The 20,035-nt window shown below is 38.1% G+C and overlaps 1 protein-coding gene across 1 annotated transcript in view; it reads left to right on the top strand.

Moving 5' to 3' along the window:
- Positions 1–12,195: 12,195 nt before the first annotated feature.
- The window catches only part of LOC126808417 (uncharacterized), a 32,365-nt gene continuing 24,525 nt past the window's right edge, over positions 12,196–20,035 (top strand). The window contains exon 1 of the mRNA XM_050533116.2: positions 12,196–12,508. Coding sequence (XP_050389073.2) covers positions 12,197–12,508 — 312 coding nt within the window. The 5' untranslated portion in view covers position 12,196. The remainder of the gene's footprint in view (positions 12,509–20,035) is intronic.

A 20,035-nucleotide genomic window follows, 5' to 3' on the forward strand; every position in this document is an offset into this window, starting at 1 on the left:
GCTCGCTAGCCTGGAGGTCGGGTGTTCGATCCCTGCCTTGGCCGAGAAAGTTCATCCAGATTTTCCGGCGTGGTTTCCCCTTGTCAGTGATGCAGGACGGAGGGCCTGACAAGGACAGCTGTCTAGTCTTTCGGATGAGACGAAAAACCGAGGTCCCGTGTATATATTGGAATGCACGTAAAAGATCCCCTGGCAGTTGGAATTCGATATAAGAGTAGGCGATAGTGCCGCTGCCCGGACAAAATTTCCCTCATAGCACAGTGTATGCCCGTCCTCATTAGCTCGGTATAGGAGCAGAACAGTAGGGCGTTAAACCCCACTTCGTTTCATTTCATTTGCCATCTTCTCGCGTTTGCTATCTTCTCGTGTTTGCCATCTTCTTTTCGATTTAAAACACAGCCACGTTGCTCTGCCAGAACAGCCAAGATGTCAATTACCTCAGATATCACGTTTAAGAGGTTTGTTGTTCTTGATTTTGAACGTGCCAGAATTCAACGATGGATCACAGCTCTGTATTAAAACAATCTTCTGAAGGCACCATACACCTTGTTCGTCTTTGACGGAGGCTACACAAGGACCCCATTTCCTGTTGATATCCTGTATTCTACTAAATGTGCCTTTCCGCAGACTTTGGTCTGATCGGTTTCGCCTCGACATCGAAACTTTGTAAACGCCAGTCAAAATATTCAATTTAATTTTTTTATAACCAACATGTGGAATCGTGTCAAAATTAGAGCCGCCCATCAATTTTATGAGTAGTTATTTCAAAATGATGTAGGTTGTAACACACTCGTTGCCTTACAAAGCAAAATATTATAATTTTTGTTTTCCAGACCATGACCATTGACTCGTATGACTTTGTATTTTCCACGGTTAAAAAAGTTGCTACATGGTTTGGATGGGTTGGCGATTGTTCTATTGGAGGCATCGGTGACTGTTATACCACACATTCTGGTGAATTGGATCTAAATAGCTATCAAACAGGTCTTCTGTTTAACACAACAGTAAGAATTTAAATCTGCCCACAGGGCATCCATAGATTTAGAAATAAACCGAATTGTTTGTGATTTTATCCAGCTTCTTAACAATCTGATTAAAATACAGATCTATATTTCGTTTCGTTTTTTTTATACTTTCGATGGCCTACACTACATGAAGATCTGACAAGTTATAGCGATAGGTCACGTCGGGGGTCAAAAGACCGACTTATCGACCGATGATGTCAGACACTTGATTAACCAATCAGCATTGATGTTACTAGTGGATTACCCACGGTTCCGTGCAAAACACGCCTAAAGCTCTCCGTAACAGACCGTTTTATTGGCTTATCCCTGACACCATTCATAACACGAGTTAAATAACAACTCTTCCAGATCCAAGTGTATTAAAGACAAGTAAAACAAAATTTTGAACTATAAAAACGAAACGAAATAGGATCTGTGTTTTAACCAGATTGGTTTCTTAAAGGACAATGTTGATGTCATCCAATGTTATATATTATGATAGAGTTGATAAAACACATTCCAAGTATAATTTTACCACATAGATCTTTGCTACGGCTGATCCGTAACACTGATTTGAAGAATCAGGTAGTGACGCAAAAATAAAAGAAAAACACTAAGTCATGGAAGATAATAAAGAGATATTTTGAAAAGCTAAAACCTTACTATTTCAGAAATCCTGGGTTACATTTCCTGGATTAGTCAGTGGTACATCTATTATAATTGCTTTCAGTAGATCGCAGGACAACCAAACATTATCTATACGATGCAGCGGTGCCTGTGCTGGATGTCACCCAGAGGACGGAAAATTAGAATTTGAGTTGGATTATAATAACGGTAAATTTACAGATATTATCAAACCAAGCGCAACAACAAAATAATTGATTCGCACAAAGAGGGTCGTTTAAAGTAGTTTAAATCTCTTTTTTATAGGCCCATATTTTTATGTGGTCGTATTATGTCGCCGCTCCTGTCCGTCCGGACGTCCGTTTACATTTGTTTCTGGACAATCTACAGGTCACAATTTTTAACCGGTTTTAATGAAACTTGAAATATAGCTTTATATCCCAAGATCTCGACTCCTTTGTATAATGTCACGCAAGGATTAATACACCTGATTATACGAAATATCGCGTTTCAACATGTGGGCCCTCAAGAGGTTACAATTTTTTATCCGATTTTGATGAAACTTAAAACGTGTGTTTATATCCCAAAGATCTCGGTTGCTTTCGGTATTGGCACGTATAGAACCGCAAGGTTTTTTTTTATTTTAAAAACCGTTCAAATATAACACAGATACACCGTAACCATCGCTAAGTTCGAATTTCGTGAAAATGGCCACTCCCCTTTACGCAAATGGTGGAAAGCATGCAATGTATATACCAAAGGTTATGGACCGTCTAGAGTCCACGATTTTTATTCGATTTAGACAAAATTTGAAATATCTGTTAAAGATGCATTATGTAATGTATACATAAAGGGGTTGGGCGTTCTTGCTATATTGATAGCTCAAAAATTAGATAATGAGAAATGAATATATTGTAGATTTCATTCTAATTACTTTATTCTGAGATAAGTTATGAATGTTAGGAGATGCTACGTAGATTGTTTATTATCGTAGCAAAAGAACTGATAAAACGAGACTTAGTCTCGATTATCCAATTTATCGTTAATTTTAAATCTCGCAGGCGTTCTAATCCATTTAAATCTCTGCAATTCGATGGTCTACAGAGTTTATTATGGGCTTGTCATGTTAATAAATGTCTAAATAATAGTTTATATAACATTTAACGTCAAAATAAAGAAACAATAGGCAGATAAAGCTTTTATATTATGCATCTTTAAGGATCAATAGATCTTTGATGAGTTCGTGTTCAGTGCACATCAGAATTTCCGTTATTACATTATGCCCACGCATTTTACGTAAATATGGTATATGTACCAATGTTGTGGACCCTCTAGAGTCCCAAAATTTTGTCCGATTCAATCTGCTTAAATCACAGGTCATAGTTCGTTCCGTTTTTTATAGTTCGAAATTTCGTCTTACTTGTCTCTACTACACTAGGGTCTGGAAGAGTTGTTATATAACCCTGGTCCTGGTTGATGTAAGGGATATTAGCCAATGAAACTGTCTGTTCTGGCGAGTTCTTGGCGTGTGGTGCACGGAACTGTGGGTATCCTACTAGAAATATCAACGCTGATTGGTTAATCAAATGCGCCACGTCATAGGGCCAAAAGCCTCTGGTATGAAAACCGGCCAGATCTTCAAGTAGTGGAGGTTGTTGAAAGTATAAAAAAAAACGAAACGAAATTTAAATCTGTATTTTAATCAAATTGTGTCCGATTTAGATCAAACTTAAAATATGTGTTATGAATTAAAAGATCTTAGATGAGTTGGATTTTCGTGCTCATTGGGCCTTCTACCTTTTACGCTAAATGTAAAATATGTACAAATTTTCTCCGATTCAGGTGAGTTTTTCTTCAAGTTTGGCTGGAAGCATTTGGGTCATGAGAGGACAAACCCTATCGCTTATCAGTGTTCCGCGACATTTTATTCCAGAGTTATGCCCCCTTAATTTTCAACCCTTTTGAAATAAAGTTTATTATTATTATTATTATTATTATTATTACATGAAAACATTGTAAATGTGATAGGGGCCACACGATCGATGGTCGTTAATCAGTGACATTCCTTTCCAAAGTTATTGCCCTGTAACTAAAACCTCGTGAATGTGATAGAGGCTACAGTTTTAACAGATCTATTAGTCCGATCGTCAATGTAAATCCGTCGGCTTTTCGGGTAGAAATCGTGGAATAAGCTTTATTTTGTAGGTTTTGATGTTTGATTACAAAAAACCAATGTTGAAATTTTTTTTGAGTAGGTCTTCACGGTATGGGAGGCCATTATTTGAGGGTAGCCATTTTGCGATAATATTCCAAATTATTTTTTATTTTCAACTTATTTATATTGTTATCTACATATCAACTGTGATTTGGCAATGTATTAATATTGGCGGCATTCATGACTATATCTCAGATTGTTTTCCATCATTTCATGATGATATTTCCAAGATGGCGCCCATTTTAAGCGGGAAAATCGGTCGATGGGCTGATTTCAATTAAGTAGTAGTGTTTGGTGTCAATATATATGTTTCCGGGGTCACAAATCTCATTCCTGACATTCACAACCTTGTAAAATGATCACATGTTCATATACTTAGCATATTACCAAGATGGCGGGCATTTTGGGTGGGAAAATGAGACGATGTGCAGAGTTTGATTAAGTGGTAGTGTTTAGTGACAATATATATGTTTACGGGGGCGCCGAATCAATTTCTGACATTTACAACCTTGTAAAATGATCACATGTTCACATATTTAGTATATTTCCAATATTGCTGCCACTTGTGGTGGGAAAATCGGACGATGGGTTGATTTCGATTAAGTAGTTGTTTTTGGTGGCAATATATATTTTTTCGGGGAGGCAGATTCGATTTCTGTCATATACAACTACGTAAAATGGTCGTATGTTCACCAATTTAGGATATTTCCAAGATGGTGGAACGTTTCTAAACACATTATTAGCATTTATTTATCATCGATTTTCCTGGGAAAGTAAACCCTATTTCTGGCATGAACACAAAAAGAGCATAGCCATGTGCCCATCTCGCGCCTGCAACGACCACACCAAGCGCTTACTACAAGATCTTTCTACGCTCATGACCAAGATCTGACTACGCGGGATACTTTCTCACCACACTCCAGTGATGTGCCTACCAGGCGTAAGGCGTTCTCTCGCCACGCCTATAGAGACTGTGCCATGCCCACCCGTCCTCATTCACTTTCAAAGCAGAAAACAACCAATAACCAAGCAACCAAGAACATTTCATAGTTTTCTTGAGGTTTCCTCTTTTGGTGCTAGACTGGGGCTGATGGACGAGGCTCAGTATCTTCCCTATATATACACACAGGTCGTAACAGCGTAGCAAGCATATGGCCAGGAGCTTCGTTCCAGCCTGGCAGCAACGTGAATGATAGTGGTGGTGACGTGGCTGTAAATGAAATACTTGCCAAGAAGCCCTTATAGCTTAGATTATGTTATCAACTGACATCCAAGTTGAACGTAGAACGATTATGTGGAATGATATTGCGCTGGACTTCAACTACTACATTGTTGGATAATATACCTAATGGGTAATCTCGGCACAGGCTTCCAGGAACATGCTACAAGCTTATACATAGCAGAATCGGAATCAGAAACCTTTACAGTAATGTGTTTAGAAAACGTCCTGCCACAAACAAAAATATGCTGAATGTGTGAACATACCACCATTTCACGCAGTTGTAAATGGCAGAAATCGAATCTGCGCCCCCGAAAAACAAATATTGGCACAAAAACGCGACTACGTAATCAAAATCAGCACATCGTCCCATTTTGACGCCCGACATGAAAGCTATATTGGAAATATGCTAAATATGTGAACATGTGATAATTTTACACAGTTGTAAACGGCAAAAATAGAATCTGCTCCCCCAAAAATATATCCTGGTACCATAGACGACTACTTAATCAATATCCGCACATCGTTCAATCTTCCCGCCAAAAATGGCCGTCATAGTGTAAATGTGCAAAATAATCATTTTACACAGTTGTTACTGACCGAAATGGATTCTGTGCCCTTGAAAACATATATATTGACACCAACGACGACTACTTAATCAATATCAGCACATCGTCTTATTTTCCCGCCAAAAATGCCCGCCATCTTGGTAATATGCAAAGTATATGAACATGTGATCATTTTACAAGGTTGTAAATGTCAGGAATGGAATCTGTGGCCCCGAAAGCATATATATTGACACCAAGCACTGCTACTTAATCGAAATCAGCACAGCGTCCGATTTTCCCGCCAAAAATGGACGCCATCTTGGAAATATCATACTGAAATGATGGAAAACAATCTGAAGTATAGTCGTGAACCCTGCCAATATTAATACATTGCCAAATCACAGTTGATATGTCGATAACATTATAAATAAGGTGAAAATAATAAAATAAGTTGGAATATTATCGCAAAATGGCTACCCGCAAATAATGGCCTTCCATACTGTGAAGACCGACTCAGAAAAAATGTCAACATTGTTTTTTTGTAATCAAACATCAAAACCTACAAAATAAAGCTAATTCCATGATTTCTACCCGAAAAGCCGACGGATGGGAATTATGTAACAAACCGAATCCGACTAGACATAGTTCCCCACTCTCCGTCCAACTATTGCAAAATGTTGGCGTATCTTGCATGGAAATAACTTGTTTTCTCCTTTGGACTAAGAACTTCCCCTGTACCCCCGCGAAAGACTACTCATCTTGTTCTTGTTGTTTGGAAAAAGGCCAAAGAATCAGCCAATTCATATCCGATCGACAGACAGCTTGGCATGCTTGCTTAAAGATACATTATGGGAGATTCGATAACGAGTTGGCAGTTCTCACTATAATAGTTAAAAACAAGATAATGTAAAGGCAATTTGCTGAAAATTTCATTCAAATTGATCCACTATGAACCGAGAACAAAGCGATTGAATTTCCGCCTAGCCTTGATCATGATTACTAAAGTCAGTACGATAAACAGCATAGTCTCGATTATCCATTTAATCGTTAAATCGTGAAGGAAAGTTATACAGTAAATCGGCTCACAATCCACTAAAGATAGCAGGCTAGCGATCCCATCTAGAGTTGATTATGGTATGGATAGGTTAATTAATGTCTAATTAATAATTAAGATAACATTTCAGGCCCAAAGAAAGACCTGCAAGATTTAGCTCTTGCATAATGTATGTTTAATTGACCATTGCATCGATTGACGCACCTCGACTTTTTATATGTCCTCACAATTACAATATGGCTGTAATGACGTTATATTTAGTTCCTGGTCCATATAGTACGGTGGTACTGGTTTTATTTACTGAAGTCGAAGTTTATTAGAATATTAAAATTCAAATTATAAAATATGAATACTGACGAGTGATCTAATCGTACAATATAAATTATATATGTATTTCGTTTCGTCATTAGGGTTAAGATTTTCAACACTTAAAATATATTTCCTCGACAGATGAGAACCTAATAACATAAGTATCCATTTGTAAAATATTTAATTTTTCAGTCCCGCCATATTCCTTCGCTGTGGAACCTAACTGCCTTTAAAAGATCTATTACTGCAAAAGCAATGAATAAGAGAACGTGAGCACAGTGGATTATTTGTCAGCAACACGACAAGGAGTATTTGTTGGCGGCAATGTATCATAAACAGCCAGCGATACCGATTTAAATCCGGTGACCTAGTTACACAGATTTGAAACATGCCGTGATTTTCGTTTTGTGATGCCGTTTAGACAGTGGCGGCGCCAGGGGGGGGAGGCAAGGGGGGGGGGGTATTTGCCCCCCCATTAATCTGGTCTGCCCTCTGTTTGCCCCCCCCCCCCCCCCAATAATTTTAGAAAATAAAAAAAGTATTTGTGATACGTTTCGGTAATCAATACCTTCTACGGTGAATAAATCCCACATCCCCACCCAGTCATAAACTTGCATGTTGTAGAGCATTTCCGACACTCTATTTTTCAAAATTTTCTTGGCGAGGTCCCCAATGGACTCGCTACTTTGCGCTCACAAGGGGAATTCGTTGAGGTTTGCAAGTCCGTTCGTTTGACATTTTGTTCTCTAGTCGGATAAACTAGTGATCAGGCGACGAACGGTATCTGGGCACATCTATTTATCTCGACGATCGGTGCCTGACAGATTACTGTAAGACAGCATTTCCGGCAGTCTATTTTTCAAAATTTTCTGAGGGAGGACTGATCCCTACTTTGACGTACGCTCGTGAGTGGGCTTCGTCGTGATTCGCAAGTCCGTTCGTTTGAATGACACTTTACCTCATCGATCAGTGCCTAAAATACTGCCATCTGCATTTCCGGCAACCTGTTTTTCCCAATTTTCTGGGGCCCCCTACCCCTAGTTGACGCTCGTGCCTTTGCCCCCTTAACCTTGGACTTTGCCCCAGCTTTGCCCCTCCAATCCCCGACGGCTGGCGCCGCCACTGCGTTTAGAACTTTTAGCTGGGTGATTTTTTTATGATTTGTCTTATGATTTTTTAAGCAAAGAGTTGCCCTATGGGCGTCACTAGAATTGTTTGCAAGGGATTAGTTTGTTTTTTTAAATGGTGGCCATAGGTATCACCGTCACTTTAATCTGTAAATGGCTAGATTTTGATAAATAAATGAATATATTTTAGGTCTATATAAGGATATTTGAGCAAACACTGTCCTAATTATGTGAGTCTAATTGATTTCCAAATAATTAGATCAGGTTAGCCAGAGTATAAAATCTGCCAAAACCTAAATACAGAGAAATATGCAGGGTCAAAACTATTTATAGTAGGATTTTCAATAAATCATTTAAAAAATCAAACCGACCTCGTTAATTAAACCTCTTTAAGCCATTTGTTTATATTGTATTTATTGTATGATATTAAAGTTTGTATAGTTTAAAGAATGCATAGCACCAAATACAAATTTAGACGCTATGACTGTAAATAATCAATTTGACGTTAATAAATAGCTATTGTCATTTGAGTTGATTTCTTTTGTTCACCTACAGGGAGCGACAAAAACGTCGCACCTAACTTAAATAAATATGTGGTAAAGACCACCCAGCGTCAAATTTGGAGGCTAATCGATAACCCAATATGGAAACAGAAAGGTGCCATGGAGAGTTTCTAATAGTTGTACGGGGCTAGGATAGAGGTTATCCCTTTTAATGCACTTATAACAATACTAACATATTTCGCAAAAGCCTACCAATCGGATTGCACGATCTAAATGTCGTTACATAAAATAGTACATGTTTATGTTTGAGAGTTATGTTTTGGACACCACAATATGTGCTAAAGACACAATTCTACATTTTCAACTATTTATTGTAAAAATCTAAATGAACCCGTTCGTATATACAAATCGAGCACAATCGGTACATACCTGTGGTTAAAGGAACATGCTGGTGTCCAACAATATTCTATGTGTGATAGAACTGGTTAAACACACCTCAAATATAATTTTAACATAGAAATTAGTGATCTGTAACAAAGATTCGAAGAATCTGGAATGACGCAAAACAGACAATCTGATTAAAACACAGTTCCTATTTCGTTTCGTTGTTTATAGTTCAAATTTTTGTTTTATCTATATTTACTACAGTAGGATCCGGAAGAGTTGTGATATAACCCGCATTCTGGTTGATGTGGAGGATTAGCCAATGAAATGGTCTTTTGCTGAGAGTTTTTGGTGTGCGATGCACGGAACTGTGGGTATTCTACTAGAAACATCCACGCTGGTTAGTTAATCAAATGTCTGACGTCCGCTCTTATGACCCCTGACGCGACCACCCACCACGACTGATCAGATCTTCATAGAGGAAGTATTGCAATCAGATTGCAAAACAGATAGTTACAAACAGAAGTAATGTGTGATAACGGCTACACAGACGAATTTTATTTCACTGATAATTTCTGTGAAGATGAACAGTTTTTATAAGACATTACGAAACAAACAATTTATAAAAAAAAATTGAATGGCAGAATAAGATAAGAAAATGTCCGTGAGTTACCTAATTGTGATTTATTTTCTGCTGGAATTTAAACATATTCCGAAAGTCCTGTATATGAATTAAAGTCCTATTATTTTATAAAATTTTAAAAAAATACAATAAACTATAAAGATCGCTTAACACGGATTTTTTCCACTTTTCTCGCTTTCTCTGATTTCTTGACAGTCAAATCTTTTCAGGAATAGATGGGGTTTTTTTAAACAGATATCTACGGAAGACCATTAGGGTCAATGGAATGAAAAACATATATTTCTGATAACTATCTTTCAAATACAAGATAACCATTTTATAACTACAAGGTAGCTATCTTGTAATTATTTTCCCGAATTGACGAATTTATGACGAACATGATTAGAATGTCATAAACTGTCCTAGTGGCGAATTGGCCGAATGTGAACTGTACGATTTATTTTTTCGTACGAAATGCCGAATGAGTCTATCATGAACTTTGACCCTTATCAAAGTGAAAGGTATCGCAAGTAACAAAAAAAAATGCATAGGTTATGGTAATTATTCACTTGGAGTATTTGTATGAAATATTAAATCACAAATAAATGTTAGTATTTGATGCCCAAGGAGATAACAACAGAGCACAAATTTCAACGCATTTTTCTCAAAAGTTAAGAACCTCAGAAACGTGACCATTTTTAGTCGTTTTGACTTTGCACATTTTTTTTTTTTAATTTTCTGCTGAATTGGAAAAAAATCGCTAAACTCGGCAACTTCTGTAGACAATAGAAACTGTGTAAATTCAAAACAAACGAAAACAAAAAAGGCCACAGAAATTTTCCGAAAATATAAATAGCGTTCTGTGGTTTTAAGGAGAGCATGAAATCAGTGAATCATTTATAAATGATATCAATGCGTGTATGAAGTTTGCGGGAGTATGAAATTAATATGAACATAGTGATTTTAATTGCGCATTAAAATAACGTATGGTATTAATGGGAGCAAGGCATGACTGTGCCGATAAAGTACGGCGTTTTTCTAGCTATCCGATAAATCAGTATGTGGCGACCTTGAAATAGATTACTACGGAGGCCATTAAGTGCACAAATGAAATGAAATGAAGTGAAATGGGGTTAAACGTCCTACTGTTCTACTCCGACTTAGCTAATGAAGACGGGCCATACAGTGTGCTACGGGGGAAAATTTTGCCCGGGCAGCGGCACTACTTTCTACTCTTATATCGAATTCTAAATTGATATTTCGTTTTAACGAATTAGTATTTCGTTTAATCGAAATATTTATTTAAGAGCGGAATCGTGTACGAAAAAATTATATAAGAGTGGAATCGTGTACTTATGGGGTCTCCGTAAATTACTCATGGTCTTCTCTGTTTCTTGTAACAGCATCAATGGGACTAGCCATACGTGCCAGAATTTATAGATCTATCGCAGCAACTGAAGATCCAGGAGTATTAATGAACAAAGAGAAAATGCACCAAAAATAGATAGAAGTTTATCATTAAATCAATTAGTTTACAGGATAATATTCGTTCCAATAAAAATGAAGTATCATAGACATGCATGACATACGTCAGAAAAGCAACAACGGAAGTTTTCTGATCATGTTCAGAAACAGATATCGATCGAACTGAATACAGTTTTAAGCATATAATTATTTATTCGTGTACTTTTAGCCTGTGAAGTCTTAGTCTACTTGTCCCAACAATTTTTAACACGGCATAATCTTTACGTGGCATTTAACTATTGAGGAACACATTAAACAGAACACAATTCAATTTTTATGGGAAATCCATCACTGGTTTTATTCTATTCAGGTTTTATTATTCAGGTTTTATTTAGTGTGTGTGTGTGTGTGTGGGGGGGGGGGGGGGGGTCGGGGTTATCGTTCGCTCTCACCTAGTGTTTCTTGAGACACTTGCGATAGGAGCCAAACAAGGGGCTCGTCTCGCATAGGTTGGAAATGGGAAATACACGTATCGCTTTACTTTTCCTCACAGTTTGTACGCGGAAAGTATCTTTAATTTCACTCTTTGAAGGATGCTCACCTGAAAAGGATGCGTGAGGCCGTCGCCCCCTTTGCATCTCTACCCCCCCCCCCCTTCTCTGCCAGGCAGGTAAGAGGGAAAATTGAACTATATGTTAGTCTTTCGGGCTACCTTTGGCTAGACTGACGACCCAGATCCAGACCCAGGGGTATTTGGGCACTAACACTAATAGTTATTTTTTTCTTAAATTCAACCCCCAAACGGGCCTAAAGCCTTGCATGGCTAGACTGACGACCCAACGGCTGTCATATAAAATAAAGGACCACAGGCCATGGGTAATATGGTCACATACCCCCTCCCCCCCCCCACCCACACACCACCACCACTATTCCGCACACTTATGAGACCAATATAGGGGAATATTTAGTATCGCATAAATACGGTGAGATCGATTTGTATTTTGTTGTATTTTATACTATTCAAGCTATATTACACGTGTATTCTCATCCAGAACGATCAATAATGATTTATACAGAAGCTTGGCGATCAGGCAGTATGAAACCTTTCACTGTCAATATGAAGATGGTATTTTGGACGTTATTCTTCGGATCATCGTTTTTTATTGGTATTAAAGGACTAAATATGTGCACATCTACAGATAATCTTATAAGTAATACTTATCAAGGATTAAGATTAGTTAATCATATTATTGTACAATATCTGGCGGTAACTTTTATGACTTGTGGACAGAATTGTTTGAGGAGATCAGCCTGTAAGTCTTTTAATTATAATATTCAAAATGGAACTTGTGAACTAAACTATGTTGATGTTCAGATGGGAATTTTGGAAGCAACTCCTGGCTATATAGTGACTGATATTCAAAACTGGACACAGGTAAGCCATCTAGACTTATTGCAGTAAGATACCGAAATATTACTAATCGGTATATTACTGCACCATTATATTGCACTAAAATACTAGTCTACACTACTAGTATTACTCTTCAATCTAAGTTACCCTCCATTAATTACTACTATGTACTACTCTACAAACTAATTTATCCTACACTAAATACAACTCTACACTACTATGAACTACTCTACAATCTATTTTACCCTGCACGAAATATAACTCTACACTACTATATACTACTCTACACGACTATAAAAACCACTCTACACCTACACGACTATGTACTACTCTACAATCTAATTCATCCTACACTAAATACAACTCTAAACTACTATTAACTACTATACAATCTAATTTACACTACACTAAATACTACTCTACATGACCATATACTACTCAACAAGACTATATACTACTCTACATGACTATATACAAATCTACACCACTATGTACCACTCTACAATCTAATTAACCCTACACTAAATACTACTCTACACTACTATGTACTACTCCACAATCTAATTTTCTGTACACTAAAATACTACTCTTCACAACTATGTTCTACTACTATGCACCCTTTTCTATGACAGTTTTGTTTTATTAAGATGTCTTAATAAGGAACGCCTCTCGTGATTAACACCTGTTTATTTGTTAATTTTGATTTTAAAAGCTTTGTAATATCCCTGTCGTTTATTTATTTATCCGTCTTTAGGTTTCCGGTTTTACTTCCCCAACTTACATTATTATTGACTGTGGGAACGGTTGGGTTTGTTTGGTTTTATTTTATTTTAATTATTTTTATTGGATGTGCAGACCTCGAGGGTCTTCTCTGCGTCTTCCCGTTTCCTTCACTGCTAAAGACTCCTACGCAAAGGCGAATTATTGAAATACAATTGTACAATATATTAGTCCCCAAATGGCCTAATTTGTTTCGAATGGACATTAAACCGCATGCCCTTCCTACCGCGGTTCTGCGAAGTGTGGATTTCTTAAAGGACAATATTGGTGCCAGTCATTATCACATATGTGTTAGAGCTGGTTAAACACATTCCAAATATACTTTTAACACAGAGATCATTGCTACGATAGCTGAGTAATACAGGTTTCCCGTATCGGAAGTGACGAACGCCAAAGGAAAACACGAGTCACCGCTCTATATAACTGACTGAAGCGACGAGTGATAACATATACACGGCCGAATTTCTGCTCACTAATAATTCCTTCGAAGACCAAAAGTTGTTGTGTGAGACTGCGAGAGGATATCTGACAATTCATAAAAAGAATTGACTGCCACTAGATAAGAGAACACGTAATAAAAACAGAAAAAGTCCGTGCATTACCATGTTTTTATAAGGTATAGAATGAATATAAACAAGGAAATGTACGGACTATTTCTATTTTTCTCGTGTTCTCTTATCTAATGACATTCAATTACTTTATTGAATTGTCAGATATCCTCTTACTGTCCCATATAACAACTTTTGGTCTTGGAAGGAATTATTAGTGAGTAGAAATTCGGCCGTGTATCTGTTATCACTCGTCGCTTCAGTCAGTTATATAGAGCAGCCACTCGTGTTTTCCTTTGGCGTTCGTCACTTCCGATACGGGAAACCTGTATTACTCAGCTATCGTAGCAATGATCTCTGTGTTAAAAATATATTTGGAATGTGTTTAACCAGCTCTAACACATATGTGATAATGACTGGCACCAATATTGTCCTTTAATGTCAGCACATGAATGGTGAAATTTGGCCGGACAGCGTCTTGAACCGATTTTTCGCGTCCATTGTTACCGGTAACTGATGATGACTAGGATTTGTCGAGGCCTATCTGCTCACTGTAGTATTTCCGGCACGGGATTTTTAGGGCTGAGTTCTTGTTGTATCACTCTGTTTTGAAGGGATCGTTACTCGTTCGGCCTCTCCGTGTGTGACCTACGTTTAGACAGTGATAAAGCAATCAATTAGACTTTACAACTTCTCATAAATGCACCATAAAGTATCCTTTGTGATGTTTCAATGCATCCAGTCGAGAGTGTCATTGATTTCACTTAAACATTGATTGTGAATTTGCTACCATTGTGATGAATTTAACTTATGATTTTCAAGAAGAAATCCCACAAAGCTATGAAGATAAAACAAGTGTGAAGCATGTAAAACGTACTGAGAAGACTTATTAATCTTGTATGGAAGTTCCAAATTACAATATGGAGCTAATCGTTACATTAGGTCGACAGCGATAGGTATGCCATTTGAGGGATGCCATTGTCTAATTATACTAGTGGCTTGATAATCTGTAACAATCATACATACAATGCTATCAAGCGACTTATAGTGCGTGTAGTTTGGAGGCTCTGGTCAACCCCACATAGACTCTTAAAGTTTCTTTGAGATATATGTATAGTAAATCAGATTTGGGATTGATTGGGTGTCCTGTGATTGATTGGGTTTCATGGGACTGATTGAGCGTACTCAGATTGATTGGGTGTCCTAGGTTTGATAATGTGTCTTGGTATTAATTGTATGTCCTCGGATTGATTGAATGTCCTGTTGGGATTGATTTGGTGTCCTAAGATTGATGAGGTGTCCTGGTATTGATCTCCTGGTATTGATTGTGTGTCCTGGATGTGATTGAGTCTCCTGTTGGGATTGATTTGGTGTCCTGGGATTGATTTGGTGTCCTGGAATTGAACTCATGCGACACGAGAGAATGAACACAAATGAGTCAAAGATATGGGTGCTTTTTGATGCAGTATTGAACCCCCGAACCTCGCCTCGAATCCGGGTGCTAAGAACACTGCGATAATATAAGTCGATAGGCCAACATTGAAAGTTAATAAAATTTGGCATGTTCCTTACCGTATACATCTGTCGACTTGGTGAAGATCTTCGAGCCACCAAAGCTAGTTTAGAAGTTATTGTGTGCGCAGTGAACCTACCCTGACCCGATTCCCCCAGATTTTTAATATGTTTACGGTAATATATCTCGAAAAGTCAACATAGGAGGCTTCTTGAATTTTGCAATCTAGTAGTTTATTCATCCCTTGATTCTGTAAAATGAAAAAAAACCAACATTTTATCACCAAACCTGGTTTGGATGCTTTTTGATGCAAAATGGATGTGCCCTTTTCTGCGTGCTCGGTTAGCCGTGTGTGCGATATTGTAGTATGTTTTTTTTTGTTGTTTTTTTTTTTTTGGGGGGGGGGGGGGGCGGGGGGTGTCTATTATATATACCTTGCATTATTTGAAATAATGATACCGCAACATCAAAGGATGACGTCACATATGTATATTAATGTCTTAAAATGTTATAAAGGTAACAATTATTTTCGTGATGATTAGGTTTTTATTGGCGCTAGGAATATGTTTGCTAACTTTATTTCGAATCTAGACGCTGGAATATACGGGTGATTGATTCCACTCGGGCCTTAGGAGAAAACCTACGATGTCATTGTTGAACTTTTGAAGTGAAGCCCCCAAATCCCCTTATAGTTATAAAATTGCAAGCTAAGTAGGCATAAAACATGGGAAGGGAAAAAAAGGGGGGGGGGGTAACTGTTCATCTACGAAATTAACATTTACATTTAATATCATTTATTAAAGTTCGATTCCCTAGATCTGTAATGGGGCGAGTGGAATGCACATCAAAGCCCTGTATTCCTGATTTAATTAACACACTTTTAATCCAACGTGCAACGGTAGTAGATGTAACCTTTTTGTGTGGTTTTACAAAGGAAATTTCGTAAATAGAGTGTTTGTTCAATGTAATGTAATAGAGTGGATTTAAGACACAAGTTAACACAATCTGGGAATGATGGTAGCACAACCTTCTTTAACGGTCTGCCCGGTCTAGAAGTTTTGGTTGCACCCATAATAATAAAGACAGCTTTGTCCGGAAGGACTGATAAATATTCTAAGTCTAGTAACGTTATGGATTGACCTCTATCAGCAGAAACCAGAGCGATAAGGATAGCTAATTTATGGGACAATTCTCTTAAAGTTAGCTTAGAATCACATGGTAAGGTTTTGATATAGTTTAACACAATGGACACATCCCATATCACACAATATTTAGGTACAGATGGCCTGACATTGAACACACCTTTCATAAACTGGATAACAGTTAAATGTTTTCAAACTGGAAAAACACCAATTGGTTGAAGCACTGATGATAATGCCGAGCGGTATGAATTAAGAGCACTATAGGATTTATTCTTTTCATGAAACTGATAGGTTAGGCATTCAATGACTTGAACTATAGATGAAGGAAATGGACCCAACTTTTCTACTATTCCAGCATAACCAAGCTTTCCAAGCTGATTCGTACTGTTTACTTGGCTTTGTTCGCCAGGCGTTGCACAATAAGTGTTTAGCTTGTCTCCGCCAGCTGTCTACGCGATTAATTGCAGTGTCTCCTCCAGTGGAAGGATTTGAGATTGATCGTGTGGAAGTGAGAGTAGGTTCTTTTGTTTTGGTATTAAAATTGGTTGATAGCACGACAGTTCTAGAGCTTGCGAGTACCATGGTTGAGCTGTACAGTACGGAGTTATCAACAGCACTTTTGGATTTTCCAGACGTACCTTGTTTAATACACCTAGAATCAGATTGGGGGGGGGGGGGGGCATAGGCTGTCATCAGTATCCAACGTATTGAGAATGCATCTGTTCCCCAGGCCATTGGATCCAGTTCTCAAGAGATTACACTGGCACCTGAGAGTTCGGTCTGCTGGCAAATAGGTCTATCGTGGGTTGAAATGTCATTCTTGTTATCTGAATAAAGACATTCTGGTTTAACTGCTACTCTGTTTGTTCCACAAAAATGTGCATGGATGTTGTCAAGTCCTGGTATGTGAACAGCTGACAGATGATTTTTTCTTGTATAAAGCCCAAGTCCATATTTCTCTGACCAGTAAATCTAGTTCTACAGAGTGCTTTTCGCCCATGTGATTGATGTAGGCAACTGCCGACTTGTATGAAAAGATTGAACATCGAAGGTGCAAGGATTAGCATGGCAAAGTGAACGGCTTTCAGTTCTAGTAGGTTTATGGGATACTCGTGTTTGGTTCATCATCACTCCTCCCCACCCCTTCTTTGATGCATCTGTTGTCAAGATTACTGTTGGCTCTGGAAAACATATTGGTTTGCCATTCACTAGAGAGGGATTCAGAGTCCACCAACTTAATTAAAAAAATGCTGGGGTTGATAGCGACATGGTGACCTGATAAGAGACTTTCTGAAGAAGAGCCCTGGATTTGTCTCTTTCTAAATGACGGTAATGAAGGGGGCCTTGGTAGATTGCAGGAAAAATTGACACCAATAATCATATTACCCTTGCAACTTGTTTTATTGTTGGACTTGTACAACTCAGTAGACTGTGAATCTCCCATAGAATCATTGTTCTTTCTCGCGAGGTAGGGATGTAATCATTGATATCGTGTTGATGTGAAAACCTAGGAACATGATTTCCTGTTTTGGATACAGGGAAGATTTCTCTGCGTTTATAACGAAGCCTGCGTTCTGAAAAATGATGGTTGCCTCCTGAATTACACTGCTGGGAGATTGACAAGACCTTGCCATCCACAGCGAATCGTCCAGATAAATTACACCCCTGTGTCCTCGTGTTCGTAGATAAGCTACTAGAGGTTTGGTGACCTTGGTGAAATATCTGGGTGCTGATTTTAGTCCAAATGGCAGGCACTGGAATTCGTATTGCTGATCTTTCCACGGGAAACGCAGGAATTTTCGATCTTCCACAGTTATTGGAATACTGAAGTAAGCATCTTTTAGATCAAGTCTTGTCAAGTAATCTACCTTGTTGAATTAAACTCAAAACAGTCTGTGACTTTAGGTTTATAATTGGACGTACTCCGCCAGTTTTCTTTGGAACAAGGAACAAGGTTGACAGATATTCCCCTGTTATTGGCTGAACAGGTATGATTGCTCTTTTCTTTAAAAAAAAGGGCCTCTACTTCTAATTGGAAGATATTTGCTTTTATCGAGTTCTTCGGTACAGGGGTGACCCGTTGTTGTGACTGCCATGGAATTGTTCCGAATTCTTTGTAGTAACCCTGAATTAAATTGAAAACTTGTTTGTCGGATGTCAGCTTTTTTCCGAAAGTTTAAATTGTTTCGTAGGGACCCAGCATTCATTATGTTTTTGGTTCCTGTTGTTTTTGTTCCACTGGAGGTTTTTTGATGTTGATAATGGTTTAGCTGATTTCCATCTGGCTTGGAATTTGTTCTCTGGCAAAGCTGGTGTAGAGTATGTTGATCTTTGATAACCTGTTGATTTGTTGTGAAAGGAATTAATGAAGGAAAAAGACGGAAAACTTTTTATGATCCTGTAAGTGGCACTTGAGGTTTCTCTGATACCTTTACATGTTTTAGTAAGATCACTGCAAATAGTTCATCAGTGATATCTTACACAGATCTTTATAATCTCAAGAAAACAAATTACTGTTTGAGATTCTCTCTTCTGATAACTATAATAACAAAAAAAGATGAATGTCCAATTAGAAAACATGCATCTTCTGCCATGTTAATTAGAATGGCCAACTCCTCACTAGCAGGGGTTTCTGACTTCAGTGAATTTAAACAATCCGCCAAACCCGCTACTGCATCAATTCCACAACATAAGGAACCCTGTGGGCGTTTTAAAGTGTAGTTACTTTCTTTCTGACCTCGGGACATTTTCTTATAAACTCCACTGTTAATGGTAGGGACAGTGACATACGGAGTATTATTCGGTCGGAGGTACCTATCTTTGGCAGATTTAAGGAAATCATGGTAGTCTGGGATGTGCTTGCCCTCAGAGAGGCCAGTGTGTCATAAACTGATTTATGACACAAACACTGGGGGCTGCCTTCTTGGGCCTCGTTTCCATGGAGTCGGAAGTGACGGTACTAGTTGGTTTGCTAGGACGAAGCCATCGAAGCTATGGATGTTCAAGACTACCGGCCACTGAATTACAAAAGGCCTTGAAATGCTTGTCTTCAGTCAAAGTAAATGATATATTTTGTTGTTCGGCATCACACTTGTCATCCAAAACAAAAAACTTCATTATCCGGAATCCGGATAGCTTTACTGTTGGCAAATGGTAGCTTGTCTGAAGTCGGCTGAAGTCTGTTGGTAATATGCAGGAGTCTTATAAAAGAAATCATAGTATAGTTTTTAGTTAGGCTTCCATTAGATTCTTTAGAGGTTCCATCTGAGTTCTTAGACAGCCGCGAGGCTGGCTAGGGTGAAAAATGATTGTAGCTAGTATTGTTATCTATTATGCTTGTATCCATATGTATTCGGCTATGCTATATAAAATGTAGAAGCGAACTGTTGCATTGTTATTCCCGGTAAGACAAACGTCTTAAGAAAACAGTAAGAGAACTGTAAGAAGTAAATACACAACGTGGAGCAGAAGTAAAGGCAGCTAGAGACAAATTCTAGACGATCACAAGGCTACAGAAATATGTAGTAAGAAAAGATGCATGGTTCGTATGCATGGTTCCCCGCTCTCC

Source organism: Patella vulgata, chromosome 1, assembly GCF_932274485.2.
Source record: "Patella vulgata chromosome 1, xgPatVulg1.2, whole genome shotgun sequence".
NCBI classification, from domain to species: Eukaryota; Metazoa; Mollusca; class Gastropoda; family Patellidae; genus Patella; species Patella vulgata.